Source organism: Columba livia, chromosome 20 (assembly GCF_036013475.1).
Source record: "Columba livia isolate bColLiv1 breed racing homer chromosome 20, bColLiv1.pat.W.v2, whole genome shotgun sequence".
Taxonomy (NCBI): Eukaryota; Metazoa; Chordata; class Aves; order Columbiformes; family Columbidae; genus Columba; species Columba livia.
This window is the reverse complement of record NC_088621.1, coordinates 4609283-4627490: the sequence shown is the minus strand read 5'-3', so window position 1 is coordinate 4627490 and position 18208 is coordinate 4609283. Positions and strand designations below refer to the sequence as shown.

The following is an 18208-nucleotide window of genomic DNA, read 5'->3' as shown; positions in this document are numbered from 1 at the left end:
TGGCGGTAGAGAGGACGTAGTTCACAATCAGTTCAGCTACAAACACCTAACGCACACTCGCAGAATGTCCCGTTCCCCAGGGAGGCTAATTCTGGCCTCAGCCCATTAATCAAACACCCAACTCCTGTGTCTGCTGGCAAAACCACACAGACCAAGCGGCGTAACAGCAAGTTCTTAAATCCTCCCTACTTCACCTCATGCTCCTCTGCTTAATTCTCCCACTTTTATCATGCAAAGCCGTCTATCAGCACTTCACAGTTACTGCACATTGAAGGATATGTTACAGACTAAATGCTCCCCCAAGCTTTGCTGTGGTGTTCAGGAAAAACAAGCTTGGGCTGCTTCCAAGTCCCAAACCTGCATTTTTCCTGACTCAGGACTCCCACATGCTCAGACTCCACAAGGCAGATGACTTTCAGCTGCCGCTTCTTTACTGCAGGGTCTTCGATAAAGGAAGAATGAGACAAGGACAAATGACATCAACAACTGTATGAGAAAAGCTATCTTTTTATGAACCATAAAAGAGAATGGAGGGTTTATGCATTCTGAAAGTAACATGTCTGCTAAGCAATTTCACAGTTAAGGCCATTATTGCATGCATCTGAACAGCAGGTACAACGCAACGTACACAGAACTGCTGGTTTATGACACTTTGAAGAACACAGGATTGAGGCAATACAGTTAATGTTTTGGAAAGAACAAATATGAACACCGTGAACATGGGTTTGCTTGGTAGCATCAACATATCCCAAGAAGGGTGGCAAAAGTGCGGTCACTGACACAAAATTATGTCCCGTACTGAGTTAGTTCTTTAAGTATTAATTAGCTAATTCCCTGTATCAATACAACAAAACAATTTTCTCTGCAGATACTAGTCCTGTCCCCACAGCAGCCTGCCCTGACAGCGCTGTGTATCGATGAGGAAGGATGGCTTCTGGCTCTGCCAAAAGCACAGCAGTGATTCCACATGACACTTGGGGCCTCACATTTATCACATAATGGTCTTCAGTTAGGGAGGAGCGATTTTGTCAATTTTAGCCTTAACTTCATCAGTTTTGGCAACTGTCAATTCAGGAACCTACTTGGCACCTTAATATTTTCCCACAAGTTACCACTTCTCAAAAGGACCTTCGAAATCCTGGGCTGAGCTGCAGAGCGACAGGCAGGACGTGCTGCTGTGCTCCTCTCTGCAAGCACTTCAGGCGTTAGATTCTCTCCCCAGGACACCTCTGACTTGCGAAGCTGAAGCCAGCTCAGTAAGGACAGGAATAGCATCCCTGCGCTAAACTGCTGCTCATCACAAGGATTTCTGAAGGAGCCTATTCTAGCACGCAAGGTTTGTGTGACTTTTATTGATAATACACTGATGTGGAGTGCAGACCCTCCTCAGCAGCACGCTGTTGGACTGCCTCTGCTTCAGACTTGCCCTGCAGATTTTGGTCTGGGCCTCACTCACACCAGCAACTCATCTGCTGCACCCTGTACTACTGAGAGTGGAATACTGTTTTGTAATTAAACCAGAATTCAGTCCTCTCTCACCATTAAAACATGCCACAGAATCTTCCCTCCCTGCCAAACCCCAAACCACTAACTGGCCTTGCAAATGGCCAACAACAGCTTTTACTCTTGATTGGGTTTTGGATCTCTTGGGTTTTCTCTGACAGGTGAGCCAACACAATAGCGAGGAGGCATTTACATCTGCAAATCAAGTTCCTGTGGGTAGTCAGAGCCATGATTTCCAACTATTTGGCATTTAAAAATTAGTAAGGACAAGCAGGGTGTCCCTCCCACACTAGTCTGTCCTTCAAGAGAAGAATAAAGAGCAGTCTGCAGATGGACGCTGCCAAGCTGGCCAGTTCCTTGTTGCTAAGTTGCTGCTCAGCCGTCTGCAGGAGTCAGGGAAGCATCTGAGAAGTGACTGTAGTCGTGGTTTGAGTCCCAGATTTCTATCCACCTAAGAAGGAATGAACAGTTAGAGCCTACGAAGGCACACTGGGATCTTGCTGAATGAAATGAGTTTTAAAGTTTCAAAGGAAGAGAACAAAACGACCCTGCCAGGAGCTGCTGTACTTCTATTGCAAATCCCAACGCATTCTCTCTCCCAGGACTTACCAGGGGACTTTTGTTTTCTATCATGACACAACTTTTGCTTTTATTAGTAAAGAAACCACAGGAAGAGAGACTGCTAAAAGAGCTCCAACTCTCCCATAAAGGAGGACTTTCAAATTCAACTCCAGATTTTTGATTCCACTCTGCGGGTGGAATGAGACTTTGAAGCATGTTGAATGTTGGCAGCTACATTACTTGGGCTGTAGGTTAATTGCTGCGATTCAGATGTCAGAAGTGGACCTGCACCTCTGCTTACTAGGGCCCTAAACATCTTCCCAGAAGCATAACTGCAAATATACCTCAAGAACTGAGAGTCTCTATCTTGAGTAAATAGTATTTTTCATGTTACACTTCCCAGGCCCTATAGCAAAGTTTAGAAATTTGAAGTAAATTTACCCAATAACAGCTGCTGGAATGAGAAGAATTATAGCCCCGAAGAGAAACGGGAATCCCCTCATGAAGTGCAAGGTTGCAGGGTAGAGGGAGTTGAACACTCCTGCAGCCACAAGCGAACACAGCGCTTCCAAACAGGCAACAGACGCAAAGAGAGCACCTGGAAGAGATATATCAGAGGTTAATGGAGAGATGGCCCTGCCTGTAAACATCTTAAGCACATCACCTCCTTCAGTGGGATTCCGTGAGTTTTTCTATGAGTTTGCACCAGAAAACCAGTGTCTGCGTTACCAAGTGTGGTAAGCCAGAGCTGGGAGCCTGGATCAGGCACACTGTGCTGGCCTGACAGGCCAAACCTGGCAAGCTCAGCTCCTCTGCAGCCAGGACCACCTCACTGAGCTCCAGAACTCATTATCACCGGAGCTGGCCAGGGATATTAAATATCGCCTGGATTGCAAATGCTTTTGATAAGGCTATACGGATCTGTTTACTGCCAAGCACATCTTATCACTTGTTAAACATTAAGTTCAGGAGAAGACTGCACTTTAAAGATTTAGCACCATAAATGTGGTATCGAGTGCACACCACCTTCATCCAATATAAGAAACACAAATTACGCAAAGTCACCTTTCAATCTTTCCCACCTCGATTCCTTCCTTCCCTTTGCCTGCCTGTGCCTCAACCTGTGCAGTGTTTAACAACAAGTGCAAGGTCTTCAAACAAATTACTGGAAGAAAGGAAACTATGCTCCTCCTACAGGTTATCCATGATCTTTCACCATGGTCAATGATATAACCCTCTAACCATATTGCGTTTCTTCCCACTGTTACTGATCTACAGAAAAGTCAGGAAAATCACGATTTTCTGCTAATTATACAACCTATTTTAACTCTTGCTCCTTGTACGAGCTTTGGAAAGAAACAGACGGAAGAAAGAACTATTCCTGAGCCTGAATGCAGTACTTTTCATCCTGCTTTTCTTTTCTTGTTCTCGTCTTGAAAATGTAGCAAGTCTTAATGGATGAAAACTGACAATTATTCTGAAAAAATAAAATATTACCCTGGGCCTGAGGGTGAGTGCAGGGGCACAGGAGTCCAAAGGAGCCAGGGAAGTCCTAACCTCCCAAAGTTGTTTGGTCTCAGTGTCCAAAGAAGAGAGTTTCAGGACCTGGGTTAAGCACACTGGCCCACTCCTTACCCTGCTCAGTCTCGCTGACCAGCTTGGAGAGCCTGGCTCTGATGACTGGAGTGGCTGCCATGGAAAGGAACAGAAGCCCATAACCTGTAGGCAAGATACAGCACATTAGAGAAAGCTCAGCTAAAAAATAAAGTCTTTGAAGTCAATCATAGAAATCTGTAGCTCTAGGCAGTTTCTCCCTGCTATATTTAGACCCAAATCACACTCCTGCATCTTACAGTGCACTTCAGTCTGTGTCTGTAGTATAATACAGCTTCTGGGAAATCTAATATTCTAGGAACTACGTGGTTGCACTTTCAACTTCAGTGTTTGCTCAGCTTTGCTGTTACCGAACCACACTTTTGTTGGCACATGGGCTGCACTGGAGGCAGAACTTCCTCCACGTGCTTGAACTCCCAGAAGCACACTGCCCTCCTGCATCTACTGGCATCACTAAGCTAAAAACCTGGATATAGGGATTTAAGGACTCAGCATCACCTGTAAACATCAATGGTGTTGTAGTGGCAAGAGAAATCACCACCAGTCCCGAAATATTGGAGAATAATCCTATCTCTGCCACCCAGGTGTCTTCGAGGCAGAGCTGCAACAAGCGCAGCCCTCCCAGGCTGCTCAGGTAAGTCAGGTAACTGGCGGCTGAGCCATACCCAATGAGGTCAGCAGCCCAGCAGAGAGGGGAGCCGAGCTCGTACAGAACAAAGAGGTCCTTGGTTCCAAAATGTACCGTCACAAGAAGAAAGAAAGCCAGGGAGTAAAGAGCAAGCTGCCGCCTGAGGCTCCGGTGTTCTGAGGCTGTGTACAGCCTGCAGACAGCTTTGTAATGACTGAGCGTGAACAGCTTGGCTGGTTTCTGCTGCTTCACCGATTCCTGAAGACAGAAAGCCGCATAGAGAGCGGCAGCGAGACTGGCAGCAAGCACGAGCCAAAAGGGGTTGATGTACCCCTGAGCCTTGCGCCACTGGCCACCACCAATGCTGGCCAGCATGCCCGCAATGCCGAGGCACGCCTCGAGGACAGCCACGCGGAATGTACGTGCGCGTTTGTCGCTGGTGTCGGCCACGTAGGCGAAGCAGCTGGCCAGGATCAGGTTGTAGTCTCCCATGAGGCCACTCAAAATGCGCCCAAGGAGAAAGTAAGCAACATGCAGCTGCAGATACATGACGAGAAGATAGACAGCCGCTTGCACAGCCATCCCCACTGCTGGCAGGATGAGTGCAGGACGGCGGCCCACGCTGTCGCTCCATGGTCCGAAGAGAGTCACGGAGAAGAGACCAACGAAGAAGCCTCCTAGGTTGATATAGAGGTTCCAGTGGGAGACCAGCACTTCCACCTCCTGCAAGAGAAACGGGCATCTAAAGACTGTGCGCCAGCGGCCCCCAACACTGCCCCGGAGCACCCTGGACCCCTCCAGCCCCCTCCCGCTCTCCCACCTGCCGCAGAGGGTCATCATCAGCGCTGCCATTGCCGCAGCCGGAGGGGCTGGTGGCGTTGGGGCTGTAGCCGCGCTCGGTCCCCAGCCGGTCCCACAGGTACTGTGTGGCGAGCGGGCCCTGCAGGCCGAGGGACAGGGTGGCCAGGAACAGGAGCGGCTCGACGTTGGCAAGCGGTGGGCAGCGGCGGGCAGCGGACAGCGGCGGCGCGGCCATGGCGGCGGGGGCGGGCGGCGGAGCGCTCCGCCCGGGACAGGCGGCCCCGCCCCGCCCGGGGAACCCGGGGCTGTCGGCGGCTGCGGCTCCTTTTCCTGCAAAAGGAGGAAGGGATCCGCTCTGCCTTTGCGTGGCAAACAAGGAGATCCGGAGGCAGGGCTCGGCTCTTGCAGCCCTGTGAATAGAATCACAGAATCATTTTGCCTGAAGAGATCCTTAAGATCATCTAGTGCAACCATAACCTAAATCTAGCACTAAACCATGTCCCTAAGAACCGCATCTATACATCTTTTAAATGTGGCTTTCAACTCCGGGTGTGTTATTTATTGAATTTAAACTTAAAACCTGATCTTTTTCTTATTTCCAAAGAAAGGAAAAGTTATAATCAGCATTTTTAACACACTAGAACCTGATGATGCTGTTTCTTGTGAGCAATATGCCTAAATCAAGCCTGCAAGAGAGCTGTGAGTCTGCAGCTCTGGCAACTGAAACCCCACTGTTTTCAGTCATAAGCACATTATTGAAAGGAAACAAACCCCAACAGAGAAGGGATGAGAGAGCAGAAGAGCAGAAGCTCTTAGTGGAGCTGGCATCAGATGGCTTCGTGCCTGTGCTTCTCTTTCTCTCTCTGCTTGAGTAAGCTATAAACAGAGCTGAAACAATTTACACCAATAAAATGGAAACGTTATCATTATATAAAGTGTGCACCTGCATGATCTACCAAATAAAGATATCGAAGTAACAATAACAAGACACTCCCTTTGGAATTAAAAACTTCCATTCCATTCCATTCCTGCGTATTTACAGAACCAAGTAATTCAAGTGCTTGTATTTTGGAAGCGTCTTGCAACTGGGACAACAATTGCTGGTAATTTCACAATAGCACTTGGATTCCACCCCCCCCCCTCAATACACCTTGCAAGATAGCAAAGCTGGGCATATAAACCTGCAAGATCAGGTGAAAAAAACAGGCCAATGTTTGCAAAGCAATGCACTAGAGCCAAGTCTTTCCCAATCCACTGAGATATAACAGTTATTAGGTTCCATCTTTGGCCCTCGGCCTTTCTTTTAACCCACTGGGCTGTCACGTGGGAGGAACTGAGTTCTGACCAAATCTTCACATTTCCCTTTTTGCTCTTTGAATAGAAGAAAACAGAATTGTCATGAGGGTCATCCTGGGATTACACAGAGATGCGTGACCCTGCTCGCAGGGGCTAAGGACTGCAAGTTCCTTTCTGCACAGGGACTTGATGTGACATCTGGTGACAGGAGCTCTGCTCTAGTGGATTTTGCTACCCAAAGAATTCCTCAGCAGATACAATGATGTTTATATAACGTCTTATGTTGATGTTTCTAATCTCTATATTTGAGTATTACAGGTGCAGATGTGTTGTTCCGTACTCTACATATTTTTAAAACTATTTTCAACCTATTATGGAGGGAGCCGTTTCTCTTTTTTACAAGAGGAATAACAGTACCTATTCAAAGAAGGCATTATTAAAGACAAAAATAGTAATTTTTTTTAAACAAAGTGTCAACCATTTCAGGCTGCTTTTAATAAACCTACTTGATCCACAAGGAGTTAATTCTCTCCTGGATTTACCGGTTATCAGGAAGATTGTCTTAAGAACGTTCCTGATCTGACACTCTTGCTGTCCCCTCCCTTCTTTGTTCTCTTCCTTCTTTCACCGATTACAGTTCCAAAAACAACACCCAGCCTCCTGAGGTCAATGGTTAATATTCCCGAGTGTTTATATAGTCTCCAGCAGCAGATTTCAAGCCTCTCAGCACTGGGCTAGGTCCAGCACCATGGCTGGCTTCTGGCAGACGATCCTGGCCTTCAGGAAATACCTGATCATAGTGTCTGTACCCCTCTTGTTTCTTCCTCTGCCTCTGGCTGTTCCTACCAAGGTAAGAATTTTTTAAATTGAATTTCAGAGCCAAATCTCTCCTTGGAGTTGTTCCTTTTAAGTGACAGAGCTGAAGAGAACATAGAGATTCCTTCTCACTTCACAGAATCGCCCTTCGTTTATTGTTCGAAGAGCTTTTCATCCAAGCAGCCCCCTTTGGCTGGTGGGGCAACATAAAAGCAATAGGACACGGATGAACAGTTACATCTCTGATCGCATATTCTAGAAGAATGCCCAGTGACATGCAATTTCTCAACTTTTGCTTTGCACCTAACTGATTTAGCAAAGTCCTTTCTATGCTGGAGCTCATACGTGTCAACCTAAGTTACAATCTAAGGCTCAGTTTTAACCCCCCTTCTCATTTTCTAGAAGTATTCGGTTCACATCTTTAATTTTTTCCTTGTTGTTGTTGCCATCTAGGAGAGGTATTATTCTTGGTCAGACAGACAAGTCAATTCTAATACATAAGGATAAAATAATGTGTATTCTACTCTGGCCTCAGCCTGCCTGCTTATCTCCCAGTCCCTGCTGCCTCCCAGTTTCTAGTCTCCTTCACTGAGCTTCATTCTTCACCAGCTCTTCTCTGTCTTTTTGTGCAGCTTGTTCCAAAGCTCCTTCTTCCTCCCAGCTCTTTTTCTGAGTGTTATCAGAGATTTTGGAGCTATGACCAGAGGACCACAAGCAAGAATGACAGCGTGGCACTGGTCTGAGGTAAAATGTAGGGATTGATCAGGCGTGTCATCCCATTTCCTTGCTATGCAAATAAAATAGTTTAAACTATCACTAAAAAGCTTACTAAGAAGAAAAACAGAAAAAGTACCTTTTTGATAGTTAACTTTCCAGAGGCAAAAGAATTACAAAAGTTAAAAGAGATCTGGAGCAGAAAAGTTCTAAGTAGCCAGAAAGAGGGATATATTTTTTTGTCCTGAGGCCACGTGTTCAAACTTACTTGCTAGAGTCATTGTCACCATACAATAAATCCTTGGTGTTGCCTGGGGAATGATTTGGTAGTCTTGGTTCAGTTCCTCTTTGAAAATGACTCTCTCTGGTTTCTATGTAGTCAGCTACAACACAAAAAATTAAAAGGTCCTGGACTTTTCCCTTTGCAATCTGTAAGATTTCTTGTGTTAGAATTGTGTCTTGCGGTACTGCTGAGCAGGAAAAGCTGGTACCTCAGCACACAGAGCTGTAAGCAGACAAGTTACAGGATAGAATTTCACATTTTTCTATTCTGCCGAGCTATTAACCTGTCCTATAATGACATAGTACTGGACACAAAACTATTACAAATGAAAGCAAACAACGCTAAAGATTTTGTCTAAAGCCAGAGGAATGTAATTACAGGACAACTGACTTTGTGAAATGCCTTATTCTGACTTTTACTGAGAGCCTGTTCACACTGTGCGTATGATATATGTTCCATATGTTGCTAAGGTCTCTCAAAAGTCACCCATTGGCATCATTTAACAACAAAAATGGGAGAAAAAGGAACATCGAAATGGGAAATTGCTTTCAGTGCTTGATGTGATGTACAATTAAAGTTCTTACTGCTCTCATTCAAAAGTAAGGCTCAAAAAGCCATCCCTTCATCTCTTCATGAATGTGTTTCAGTTTTACTTCTTGGACTCTGCTCCTTTGGTAATTTATCACCCAGGTTGCTATCTATCTTCCTTTCCCCCAGACTACTCAGTTCCCCTGCTCAACCTTTCCCTTCACCAGCTCTGTAACTTCCACACCATGTTCACAAGTCCCAAGCGTGTTCTAAAGCATCACAAGTTTGATTCTGCCGGACACTATTCCATCTCCTTGGTTTGCTTCTCTGTAAACTTCTTCTCTCAATAAGCATCACTACATTTTCATTCATACTGTCCAGTATATTTTTGTGGACAACCCTGATCCAAGACCACACAACCAATTTTTTCATCCCTTGGATTTGCTGGTGCTCATTATTGTGCTAGTTCCAAAACACGGGCAACACTATAACCTGCAACGTTACTTTTTCTTGCTTTCTTCATCAGCCCAGCCATGTAAAAAGCTGTTGTGACATCTTGTTTTGAATCTTTTTAGTGTATGAGACTGAGTTAAATATTTTTACATAAGATTTGGAGTGGTTGTCCAAAGCAGAACTAAATCAATGTTTTCTCAGGAAACAAAAAAGGAGTAACATGAAATAAAGGATCATACTTTCTTCAAAGAAATAAGTCATAGTCAGTGGAAGCTGAAACTGATCTGTGACCGGTCTGTCAGTGAGCCTTTCAAAATCTGTATTAAGCTAAAAATCCAATGAAAAATAGATAAAAGCATTAACAGCACAAGGAATCCAGGCTGTTGAAATTAGTTGGGGCTCATCTGGGTCATGTCCTGAAACATGCAGAGAAAAAAGATGAAGAAAGCTTGACTGGATCAGTAACTATTTCTGCAACTCAAAGACAAAAACATAAAAAGAAAATACCATCATCAGCAAAATCAAGAAATCTGTGCAGGGGCTGCCAATTCCTTATCATGAAGGGTTAAAAGTCACTGATTTGTTTCTTTTCCTAAGCTTCTTGTTTCTCTCTGTTGGAGACCCCAACCTTTTCCTCACAGTTGTGATGAGGTTGTCAAATAATTTGTCATTTGATTAGGATCTGCACAGGTAGGAGGATAGACGGGAAAGATAGAAAATAACGTTTTCTCAAATCTCTTTATCAGATAATGAACACAATCATGGGCTGTTGCCTTCTCAAAGCCTAGGTGAGCTGTACAGTCCGTTCTGATTGCATGTACTCTTCTGTCAGGAGGCCCAATGCGGTTACACTATCATCATCATGGCCCTGTTTTGGTGCACGGAAGCCTTGCCGTTGGCTGTCACATCTCTTTTTCCTGTCCTGCTGTTCCCACTAATGAACATCATGGATTCAACAACAGTAAGACATCTCTATATGTGTTTGCCTATGTATTTATTGGTCAGCTTCTGTTATTCTGGGAATATTTCCAGGGTGATTTCTCGACTGTAGTGCAAAGAAGAGCAAATTGTGCTATAGTTACAGAGGGAATATGCTGTCCTCTCTGTGGAACACAACTTACATGAGCTCAGAATGAACTCTGGGTGGAGCTGCAAATCTGAAATCAAACCAAATTCGCTGTCTAGATCCAATCCATACTTACTGCGTGATAACGTGTCTAGGTCAAGATCCTTCCGCAGAAGGTGCCTTCTCTCTGAGCATCGGTTTCATGTCACTATTTTCTCTCCCATGTTCCGTGTTCCAGGTCTGCCAGGAGTACCTGAAGGACACTAATATGCTTTTTATTGGGGGACTGCTGATGGCCATTGCTATTGAGAACTGGCAGCTGCACAAGCGCATTGCTCTGCGGGTTTTGCTTATCACTGGTGTCAGACCAGCCCTGTGAGTAACAGTCATGAAAATGTTGTGGGATAAAGGACTTTAGGCATTAGTTCCTATCTCAGAGTTGCCTGTAGCCTCCTATGTGAATCTGCAAATCATATCCTACAAATGCTTTTCTACAGTCCAAGTGAGTTAGCACCTGAACAAACCTTACAAATGGGCATCCTTCGTTGTGTTACAGACCTGGTGCCTTTTTTTTTTAATTCCAAATGGCTTTAGGTAGAGAAATACCAAAGAGAGAGTCAATTCTGAGAAGAGAAGGGTGCTGCCAGGCTTGGCCAGAAGCACAGCTTTAGAGAATCAGGAAAGACTGCAGCTGAAACACAGAAAACATACAGTGTTTAGCCGTTACACTGATTGCAAAGAGAAGAGAAAATGTGGGATGCTTGTTTTGAAAACAACAAATGTTTACCAGACGAGAACTGTAAGCTATGCAGAGGCTACATGGCCCTATTTAATTTGTCTCAGATCATAAGAGGGAATATAGAAGGAAATTGCAAAGCAATAGAATAAAAATGCATATAAGATAAAACCCTTTTCATTTAATACCTAACCTACATCTCTATTTGAGACAAATAACAGAGTAATACCAAAACAAGGATTAGAATTTTATATGAGTAAGAAGTGAATCTTGAATAGAGGTGGGATAACATTACAAAAAAAAAGAAAAAAAATGAAATTAAAAAAAAATATCATCTTCCTTATGGCTTAAACTGATTGCCATTTGGGATTAAATTCAGCTTGCAATTCCTCTTCAGAATATATTACAATACATTGACATGTGTTATTGAGATGGTATGTCTCAATACGGAATGCAGAATAAGCAGGATACAGACTAGATGAACTGTTTGCTCCAAGATACCAGCTTCCACTTCCCTAGTCATAAGACTGCAAAAGCACAATTGGTTGAAATTGCACACAGGAAATAACGTGAAATCTTCCTGTGTCATTCACAAAGCAGACCAGGGTAAGAAGAAGCACTATGTGTGAATTTAGAACAAGAACAACGACGAAAAAAAGGGCATTGCAGCCCTGAGTTCTGAACAGACTATTTCAAACGTTTTCATTTCAGACTTCTCATGGGTTTCATGATTGTGACTGCCTTCCTGTCGATGTGGATCAGCAACACTGCCACCACTGCCATGATGGTCCCAATTGCACAAGCAGTGTTGGAACAGTTGCACAAGTCTGAAATGGAGTCTAGTACAGCTGGCCAAGTGTCTGAAAACATCAATAAAGCCTTTGAACTGCAGGAAGAGGCAACCAAACCAGAGAGCTCCAGAGAAACAGAGAAAAAAGGTGAGTGGGTCATGCGTGTTTTACTCTTTGCGGTAACAGAGGATAACCTGATGCTTTCTTCACGGTCATTATAGTTGCAAGTAAATATTAAAAGCAGAATGTACCTAACTGTATCAAACAGCATTTATGATGCTCTTCCATGAACCAGATAAAAGCACAATAAGACTTGGCTGAAGTTAGAGATAGATTAAAAATACGAGGCGATGATAACCAATCAATTAAACAACAAAATGTATGAAGTCTACTTTATCTGAAGCCTTTACATTTGGCTTGATATTTCCCTATATATTTTAGTTCAATTATTATCTACTGTGTAACTTACCAGATAAAATAGGGAGTTTCCAAGGGAAAATTTGTGGCCTATTTCATGCCAGAAGGTTAGGGATTAAAATGATCTTTCTAATCCAAAGATACAGAATCACGCAACAATATCTCTTTCCCAGCTGCCTTGCCCTCACCCCATCTTTGAGATGACTCAAGTGTTTCTGAATACAAATCTCAGTGCCAGCAGTCAGGTGCTGGTATAGAACGAGTTCCCCCCAGTCCAGCTCCTCTGACTCTGTTGTACCTCCCTGAATTCTCGCCTCTCTCCCCACCGTGTGCAGTTCGGACCTTGCCCTAGTTCACTGAGAAGTGTCAGCAGTATGTTCAGACTTTATCACACATTTCAAATTCTATTCCTCTGAAAAAAACAGAAGATCAAATAATTAACAATGCCACCAAACAACAAATGAAGAAACCTGGCTCCTTCAGCTCTGATCCCATTGTGCCATAGCCTTGAACTACTGAATTATGCAGGCGCAAGTTCTCTTCCTATCTGGTCTTCTATAACTCTTTTGTTTCTGTCTTGAGATGTAGGAAATAGTCATGTCCTGACGGTCGAGGAAGATAAAAAGATAAATGAAAATCTGCTAGATGAGAAACACAAGCAATTCTGCAAGGGGATGTCTCTCTGTATTTGTTACTCAGCCAGTATCGGAGGGATTGCAACTCTGACTGGGACAACACCAAATCTGATACTGCAGGGACAAATTGCTGAGTAAGTTGGGTTGAATTTGGGATTACAGACCCACTAAACTGCCTCATTCTGCTCACTTCCAGCCGGCACAGAGAAGGAAAATATCAGTTTGGTAACTTTGTTGGGAAGTTAGCTTATCTTCCTTGGTAGGCCTCCCAGGACTCCACTTCTCTGAATCATTAAATACAGAGGAGAGTACAGAATTTTGGATACTAACAGCCATCTGCATTTCACAGGCTCTTTCCTAACAACGACAATGTCATCAACTTTGCCTCTTGGTTCTCCTTTGCCTTCCCCACTGCGATCGTGTTACTGGTTTTGACATGGATTTGGCTGCAGATACTGTACTTGGGCTTTAAGTAAGTAATTTACAGACTGTGATACAGCTGACAGGCTTGTTATCAAGTACTTATTACATGTTATAACACAAGTGATACTTTTACTGATGAGCCTAAACTTGAAAGTCCGAAAGTGAGAAAGTCCTCACAGGTAACAGAACAGAGACTAGCAGAACAGCATACCAAGTATCTGCTCAAATACTCCAACATTTTCTCCAAGAAACCTGATCAAATCGCAGCTAAATATACTCTGCAGCTGAAAATAGGAAGTTACAACTGCATGTAACTATTCTGCAGAGTTGCCTTCATGTCCTGAAAGATTGTTGTGCTTCAAACCAGGAAACTGATTTCTACGTAGAGCTGGTAAATACCTTTGTGATGGGAGCTTCTGCAGACCCAGTTTCTATACAACACCTATGGCTGCTCATGCTGATAGTAATTTATATATCACCTCTTAAATGTATTGATATATGCACATAAAGACAATACAACTGAGTATAAAATCCGGATTATCAACTCTGAGGATATCTGGCAAATTTCTCTGATATTTCTTGTCCATTTTTTTCTAGTTTTCGGAAGAATTTTGGTTGTGCTTCAAGTGCCTCTGAAAAGGTCAAGGAGCAACACGCCTATAACATTATAAAGGAAGAGTGCAAGAAATTGGGCTCAATGAAATTTCCAGAAATAGCAGTTTTGATCCTCTTTGTACTACTGGTACTGCTCTGGTTTACACGAGACCCCGGGTTCATACCAGGTTGGGCAACAGTTCTTTTCAACAAAAATGATACAAGGTATCACCACTTTTCCTCCTCACTTTGAACAAAAATGAATTAGGCTCTATTTCATAAAAATGAAAACAACAGCTCGACTAAATTTCTGACTGATCTGTTGCAGCTATGTCACTGACACTACAGTTGCCATCTTCATTTCAGTTCTGTTGTTCATCATCCCTTCCAACATTTCTAACAAAGACAAACAAACAGGTAAGTTTACCGAAGGCATCAAAAATCAACTGTCAGAATAGGGTTTTGAATGTAGAAGATTTACATTTTAGATTTACAAAGGAAATTTCAAACATTAAAGAAGATTTCAAACTGTTCTTCCTGCATAGCTCTATCTGTATGCTTTAGGCTAAGCAAACATGTATCCCATAAAAGTTCTCTGTTTCTTGTAATTTAACTAAGCAGGAAACTCATATCCCAGCAGTGTTACAGACACTAGTATACAGAGATATAAAAGCTTCTGAAGCTGGAATTTACAGGAGACTTAACAGAAACGGATACAGTTCTGCAGAAATGTTGCTATGCTTTTAATTCGCTCTTACCTTTATTCTACTATGCCTCTTGGAGCAGCCAGAGATCATTCATTAGTATTTTTGCAAGTCAAGTTTTAAAATCCTGTTGAGGCTCCCACCACTTGCTTTAGGAGATAATTCCACAGTCTACTTGATGTTGCTGGCAGAAGTGTTTCCTGATGTTCAGACAAACTCACCTCCCACCAAGAAGTCCTCCTTTTTTCAGGGAACGTAACATGACTTATAAAATCATTTTGAATTTTAGGCAGCAAGTCAAAGATCCGAGCACCTCCAGCTCTCTTGGACTGGAAAACAGTTCACCAGAAAATGCCATGGAACATTGTGTTTCTGCTGGGAGGTGGCTTTGCCTTAGCCAAAGGCAGCGAGGTAACATTCCTTTGCTCACCTGGTATTTCCTGAGCGTTTTTCATCTCGCTTTTCAGGCGTGCTCTCCCAGAACACAAGATGGCACACTGGTAGCACCAAACGCACATTTCCTCAGCTAGTGGCAGCAGGACAGACTTCACCACCCTCAGGAGGAGTCCTGGGATTAGAACAAACCTATTTCTTCCCCAGTCTACTATCCTGACAGCGCTCTTTCCTCTGTTACAGGAATCTGGTCTGTCTTCATGGTTAGGTACCAAACTGACTCCTCTGCAGCAAATCCCTCCTCCAGCTATTGCTTTCCTGTTGTGCCTCCTTGTTGCCACGTTCACCGAGTGCGCCAGCAATGTGGCCACCACTACCCTCTTCCTCCCTATTGTGGCTTCAATGGTAAGTTCCAGCATTTCAAAATACTCTGATAACAACAGCTTTTGACTCTGCTCCAAGCATACATTTGCTCAATTATAAAATCTAACTGGCTGACATAGCAAAGCACTGGTTTGTATATATGATCAGGAATACGAGACATAAAAATGTGTGTGTGCATGCATATATATTCACATACACTGTGCTTTCTAAAATCATTGCTGGTGAAAAATAAAGTGATTAAATTCATTGGCATAGGAGACTTTGCCTTCTGGCCTAGACAACCTCATGAGGTCACTGTCAGCTGTACTTGTTTTTTCTGATTTGTTCTGCATGGAGACAGCAGCAGCATTTCCTTCCCCGCAACATTCCATTACTGTATTTCACTCGACCACTGGCCTTCCAGAAGGCTCTGAAGGCAATAGCATTAGTCAAGCTCTATGACCTAATTCAGACTTTTGCATTTCCACAGGAGATCCCTGTTGCTGGGGTAGACACGGTTCTGCTGTGTGAAAAGCTGTTTCCAGATAGAAACTGGAATAAGTTCCACCAAAATCCTTCTGCATAGGCCACAGACTCCAGCAAACCCCTAAACTGATCCACTCACCTCCAGAGATTGGGCTCCCCTGTATCCTCTGATAACTTAACTTTGTTCTTAACCAGTTTGAAGCCGCTCTACATTTTTTTCATTTTTTGTGCCTGGTTTTAATGTTGAGTACAACAGTCATTATTAATTTATAGTGCAGCAGTGATCAGAATCCACAATCAGGAACACAAAGCACTGACCACAAAAATAAACTCTTGCATTTGCTGCAAAAAGACATTGGCTACAATTTTCTAAAGCAGAACCAAAATATGCGTGGCTGCAGTGTTTGCGAAAGAACAAGACAAACACAATCAGTCTTCTGCCAAAAGATTTCTATGCATTTTTTTGTATCGAAACCATCATCTTTGTTCTCTTTTCTTGCACAGGCTGAAGCGATCTGCCTCAATCCGCTCTATGTCATGCTGCCCTGTACAGTTTCTGCATCATTGGCGTTCATGCTCCCAGTGGCCACTCCTCCTAACGCCATCGTCTTCTCATATGGACAACTCAAAGTTATAGATATGGTGAGAAAAAGCACATTCTTTTCAGAGTTTTTAGATCTTCCCTTTTTCTGATATTGGTTCTTCTTGAAACAGTGTTATAAAACTCACTGTACTCAGCTAAAGTTGAGTGGGAAGAAGAACTTATGTGTGGACTAATAAAGGGTCACACTGACTCTACTATATACACAGAGCTTTATAAAGATGCTACTGAGCTTTTGAAAAAACACCCAAGGCCTCTTGAAGATGTTCCAACAAGAGCTTGCTGTCAATGAGAAATGGCAACGTCTAATTGTTTGAAAAGCCCCAAAGTAAATCATAGGGATACCAAAGAGTCCTGCCATCCTGACAGCCCTCCTGCAGGGACAGGGGAAGGCCTAACACATCTCACTAGGCTGCCCTGATGCCTTTGCTCAGGGTGTTAAGGAAAGACAGACAAGGATGCCACATCTCTTGATAACTTTTCTAATTTATAATTAATGCAAGAAGAAATCCAAAGTAACTTTAGAGACAAGATGCCAGGTCAGAAGAGAAAGTCCTACATAAGTGGATTAAAAGGACTTCAGGGCTTCTAGTTTAAGAGTTTTATCCAAAGGAAACATATTTTCCCCTAATACAAATTATATTTGTGAAGAAAACCAGCTTAAATGTAATTTGATGGAGTTCTGATGGAGTTGTGAAAAAAGGCCAAAGAGAAAACCTAACTATACAAACAACCCTAATCAGCAGGGAAGGAAAAAAGTACTCAGTTCAACTAATAATGCTTTTCTTTTATAACTCTAGGCCAAAGCTGGGTTTGTACTCAACATCCTAGGAGTTCTGACGATAACTCTAGCCCTCAACACCTGGAGTTCATCTTTGTTCCAGCTGCAAACTTTCCCATCTTGGGCAAATAAGACAGGTAAATGCCCATAAAATGGAGAGGCGAAGGAATCACCAGCTGTTTCTGTCAGAACTGCAATGAGAGCAAGACCATCATCTGCACAAGTTTTGCCAATGCAGCAGTTAAGAGACAGGCACATTCTGTGGAAAAGGATAAGCCACCTACGAGCAAAATCGTTCAGCTGACAGCAGCAATAAAATTGCCTAACAGCGCTGTTTAGCGGGCAATTTTGTTACCCCAGCAGTAAGAAAATGTAACCTTTGGCTTTTCAACTGTTCCAGGTATCTTTAGATTTTCTGTCTCTGCAGGGGTACTTTTTCCCCAAGCACTAACGACCATCACTTCTCAAGCTCTACCTGTGAAGTTTGAAATGTGCAGTGAGAAAGAAGAAAGAAGACAGAGATGTGTATATAAAAGGAAGGAGAAAGACTCTATGTACCTGGTTTCATGCACATATCTGTATGTTGCCACAACTAAAATGAATATTCACCTGTGTATGAGTATACAGGCCTCTGTGTATACATACAAAATGCACATGATTGTTATATACTCCATGGACATTCACAGCAAGGTGTGTGTTGGATGATTACAGACAAATCACATCCTGTCAGCCCGTTTTACTACTTTGAAACATATTTATTTGCAGTCCACTTCTGAATGTAAAAGACCATATTTTCCTAGAGCATCTGTCCCATTGTTATTTATGTAAGATCACAGCCTGTAAGGTCATGATAGGAATAGCAATATTGTCTTGAGAAAGGGAGAATCCATGTGTCCTAAAATATATATGATCGAATTAAAGATTTTTTTTATGAACATCCCGTGTCACAGAGATTTTTCCCGTTATATATGACTGCTTCTCCTTCTGTCTTCCATGTAGTAACTGCTTGTCTGTGTGCTTC

At 43.1% G+C, this 18208-nt stretch overlaps 2 protein-coding genes across 9 annotated transcripts; one reads left to right on the top strand and one right to left on the bottom strand.

Moving 5' to 3' along the window:
* Positions 1-491: 491 nt before the first annotated feature.
* SLC46A1 (solute carrier family 46 member 1) lies at positions 492-10529 on the bottom strand. 6 transcript variants are annotated; one of them, XM_065036982.1, is made up of 7 exons: positions 10400-10422; positions 8202-8316; positions 5127-5437; positions 4177-5029; positions 3700-3783; positions 2506-2662; positions 492-1954 (listed from the first exon to the last, which is right to left on the bottom strand). In XM_065036982.1, exons 2-7 carry the CDS (start codon positions 8221-8223, stop codon positions 1879-1881), a joined length of 1503 nt encoding a protein of 500 aa, XP_064893054.1. In that variant the 5' UTR covers positions 8224-8316; positions 10400-10422; the 3' UTR covers positions 492-1878. The 6 variants fall into 6 exon arrangements, 5 of the variants coding, with proteins under 5 accessions (XP_064893054.1, XP_064893056.1, XP_064893058.1 ...); XM_065036984.1 differs by having other exon boundaries at positions 5127-5517; positions 10400-10418; XM_065036986.1 differs by lacking the exon at positions 8202-8316 and having other exon boundaries at positions 10400-10529.
* SLC13A2 (solute carrier family 13 member 2) lies at positions 7092-18122 on the top strand. Of its 3 annotated transcripts, XM_065036978.1 has the most exons (13): positions 7144-7253; positions 7852-7963; positions 10030-10158; positions 10502-10638; positions 11711-11937; positions 12790-12976; positions 13192-13314; positions 13863-14084; positions 14188-14276; positions 14853-14974; positions 15200-15361; positions 16310-16447; positions 17207-18122. In XM_065036978.1, exons 2-13 carry the CDS (start codon positions 7916-7918, stop codon positions 17336-17338), a joined length of 1716 nt encoding a protein of 571 aa, XP_064893050.1. In that variant the 5' UTR covers positions 7144-7253; positions 7852-7915; the 3' UTR covers positions 17339-18122. The 3 variants fall into 3 exon arrangements, with proteins under 3 accessions (XP_013222294.2, XP_021142750.1, XP_064893050.1); XM_013366840.3 differs by lacking the exon at positions 7852-7963 and having other exon boundaries at positions 7092-7253; positions 12796-12976; XM_021287075.2 differs by lacking the exon at positions 7852-7963 and having other exon boundaries at positions 7092-7253.
* Positions 18123-18208: the final 86 nt, after the last annotated feature.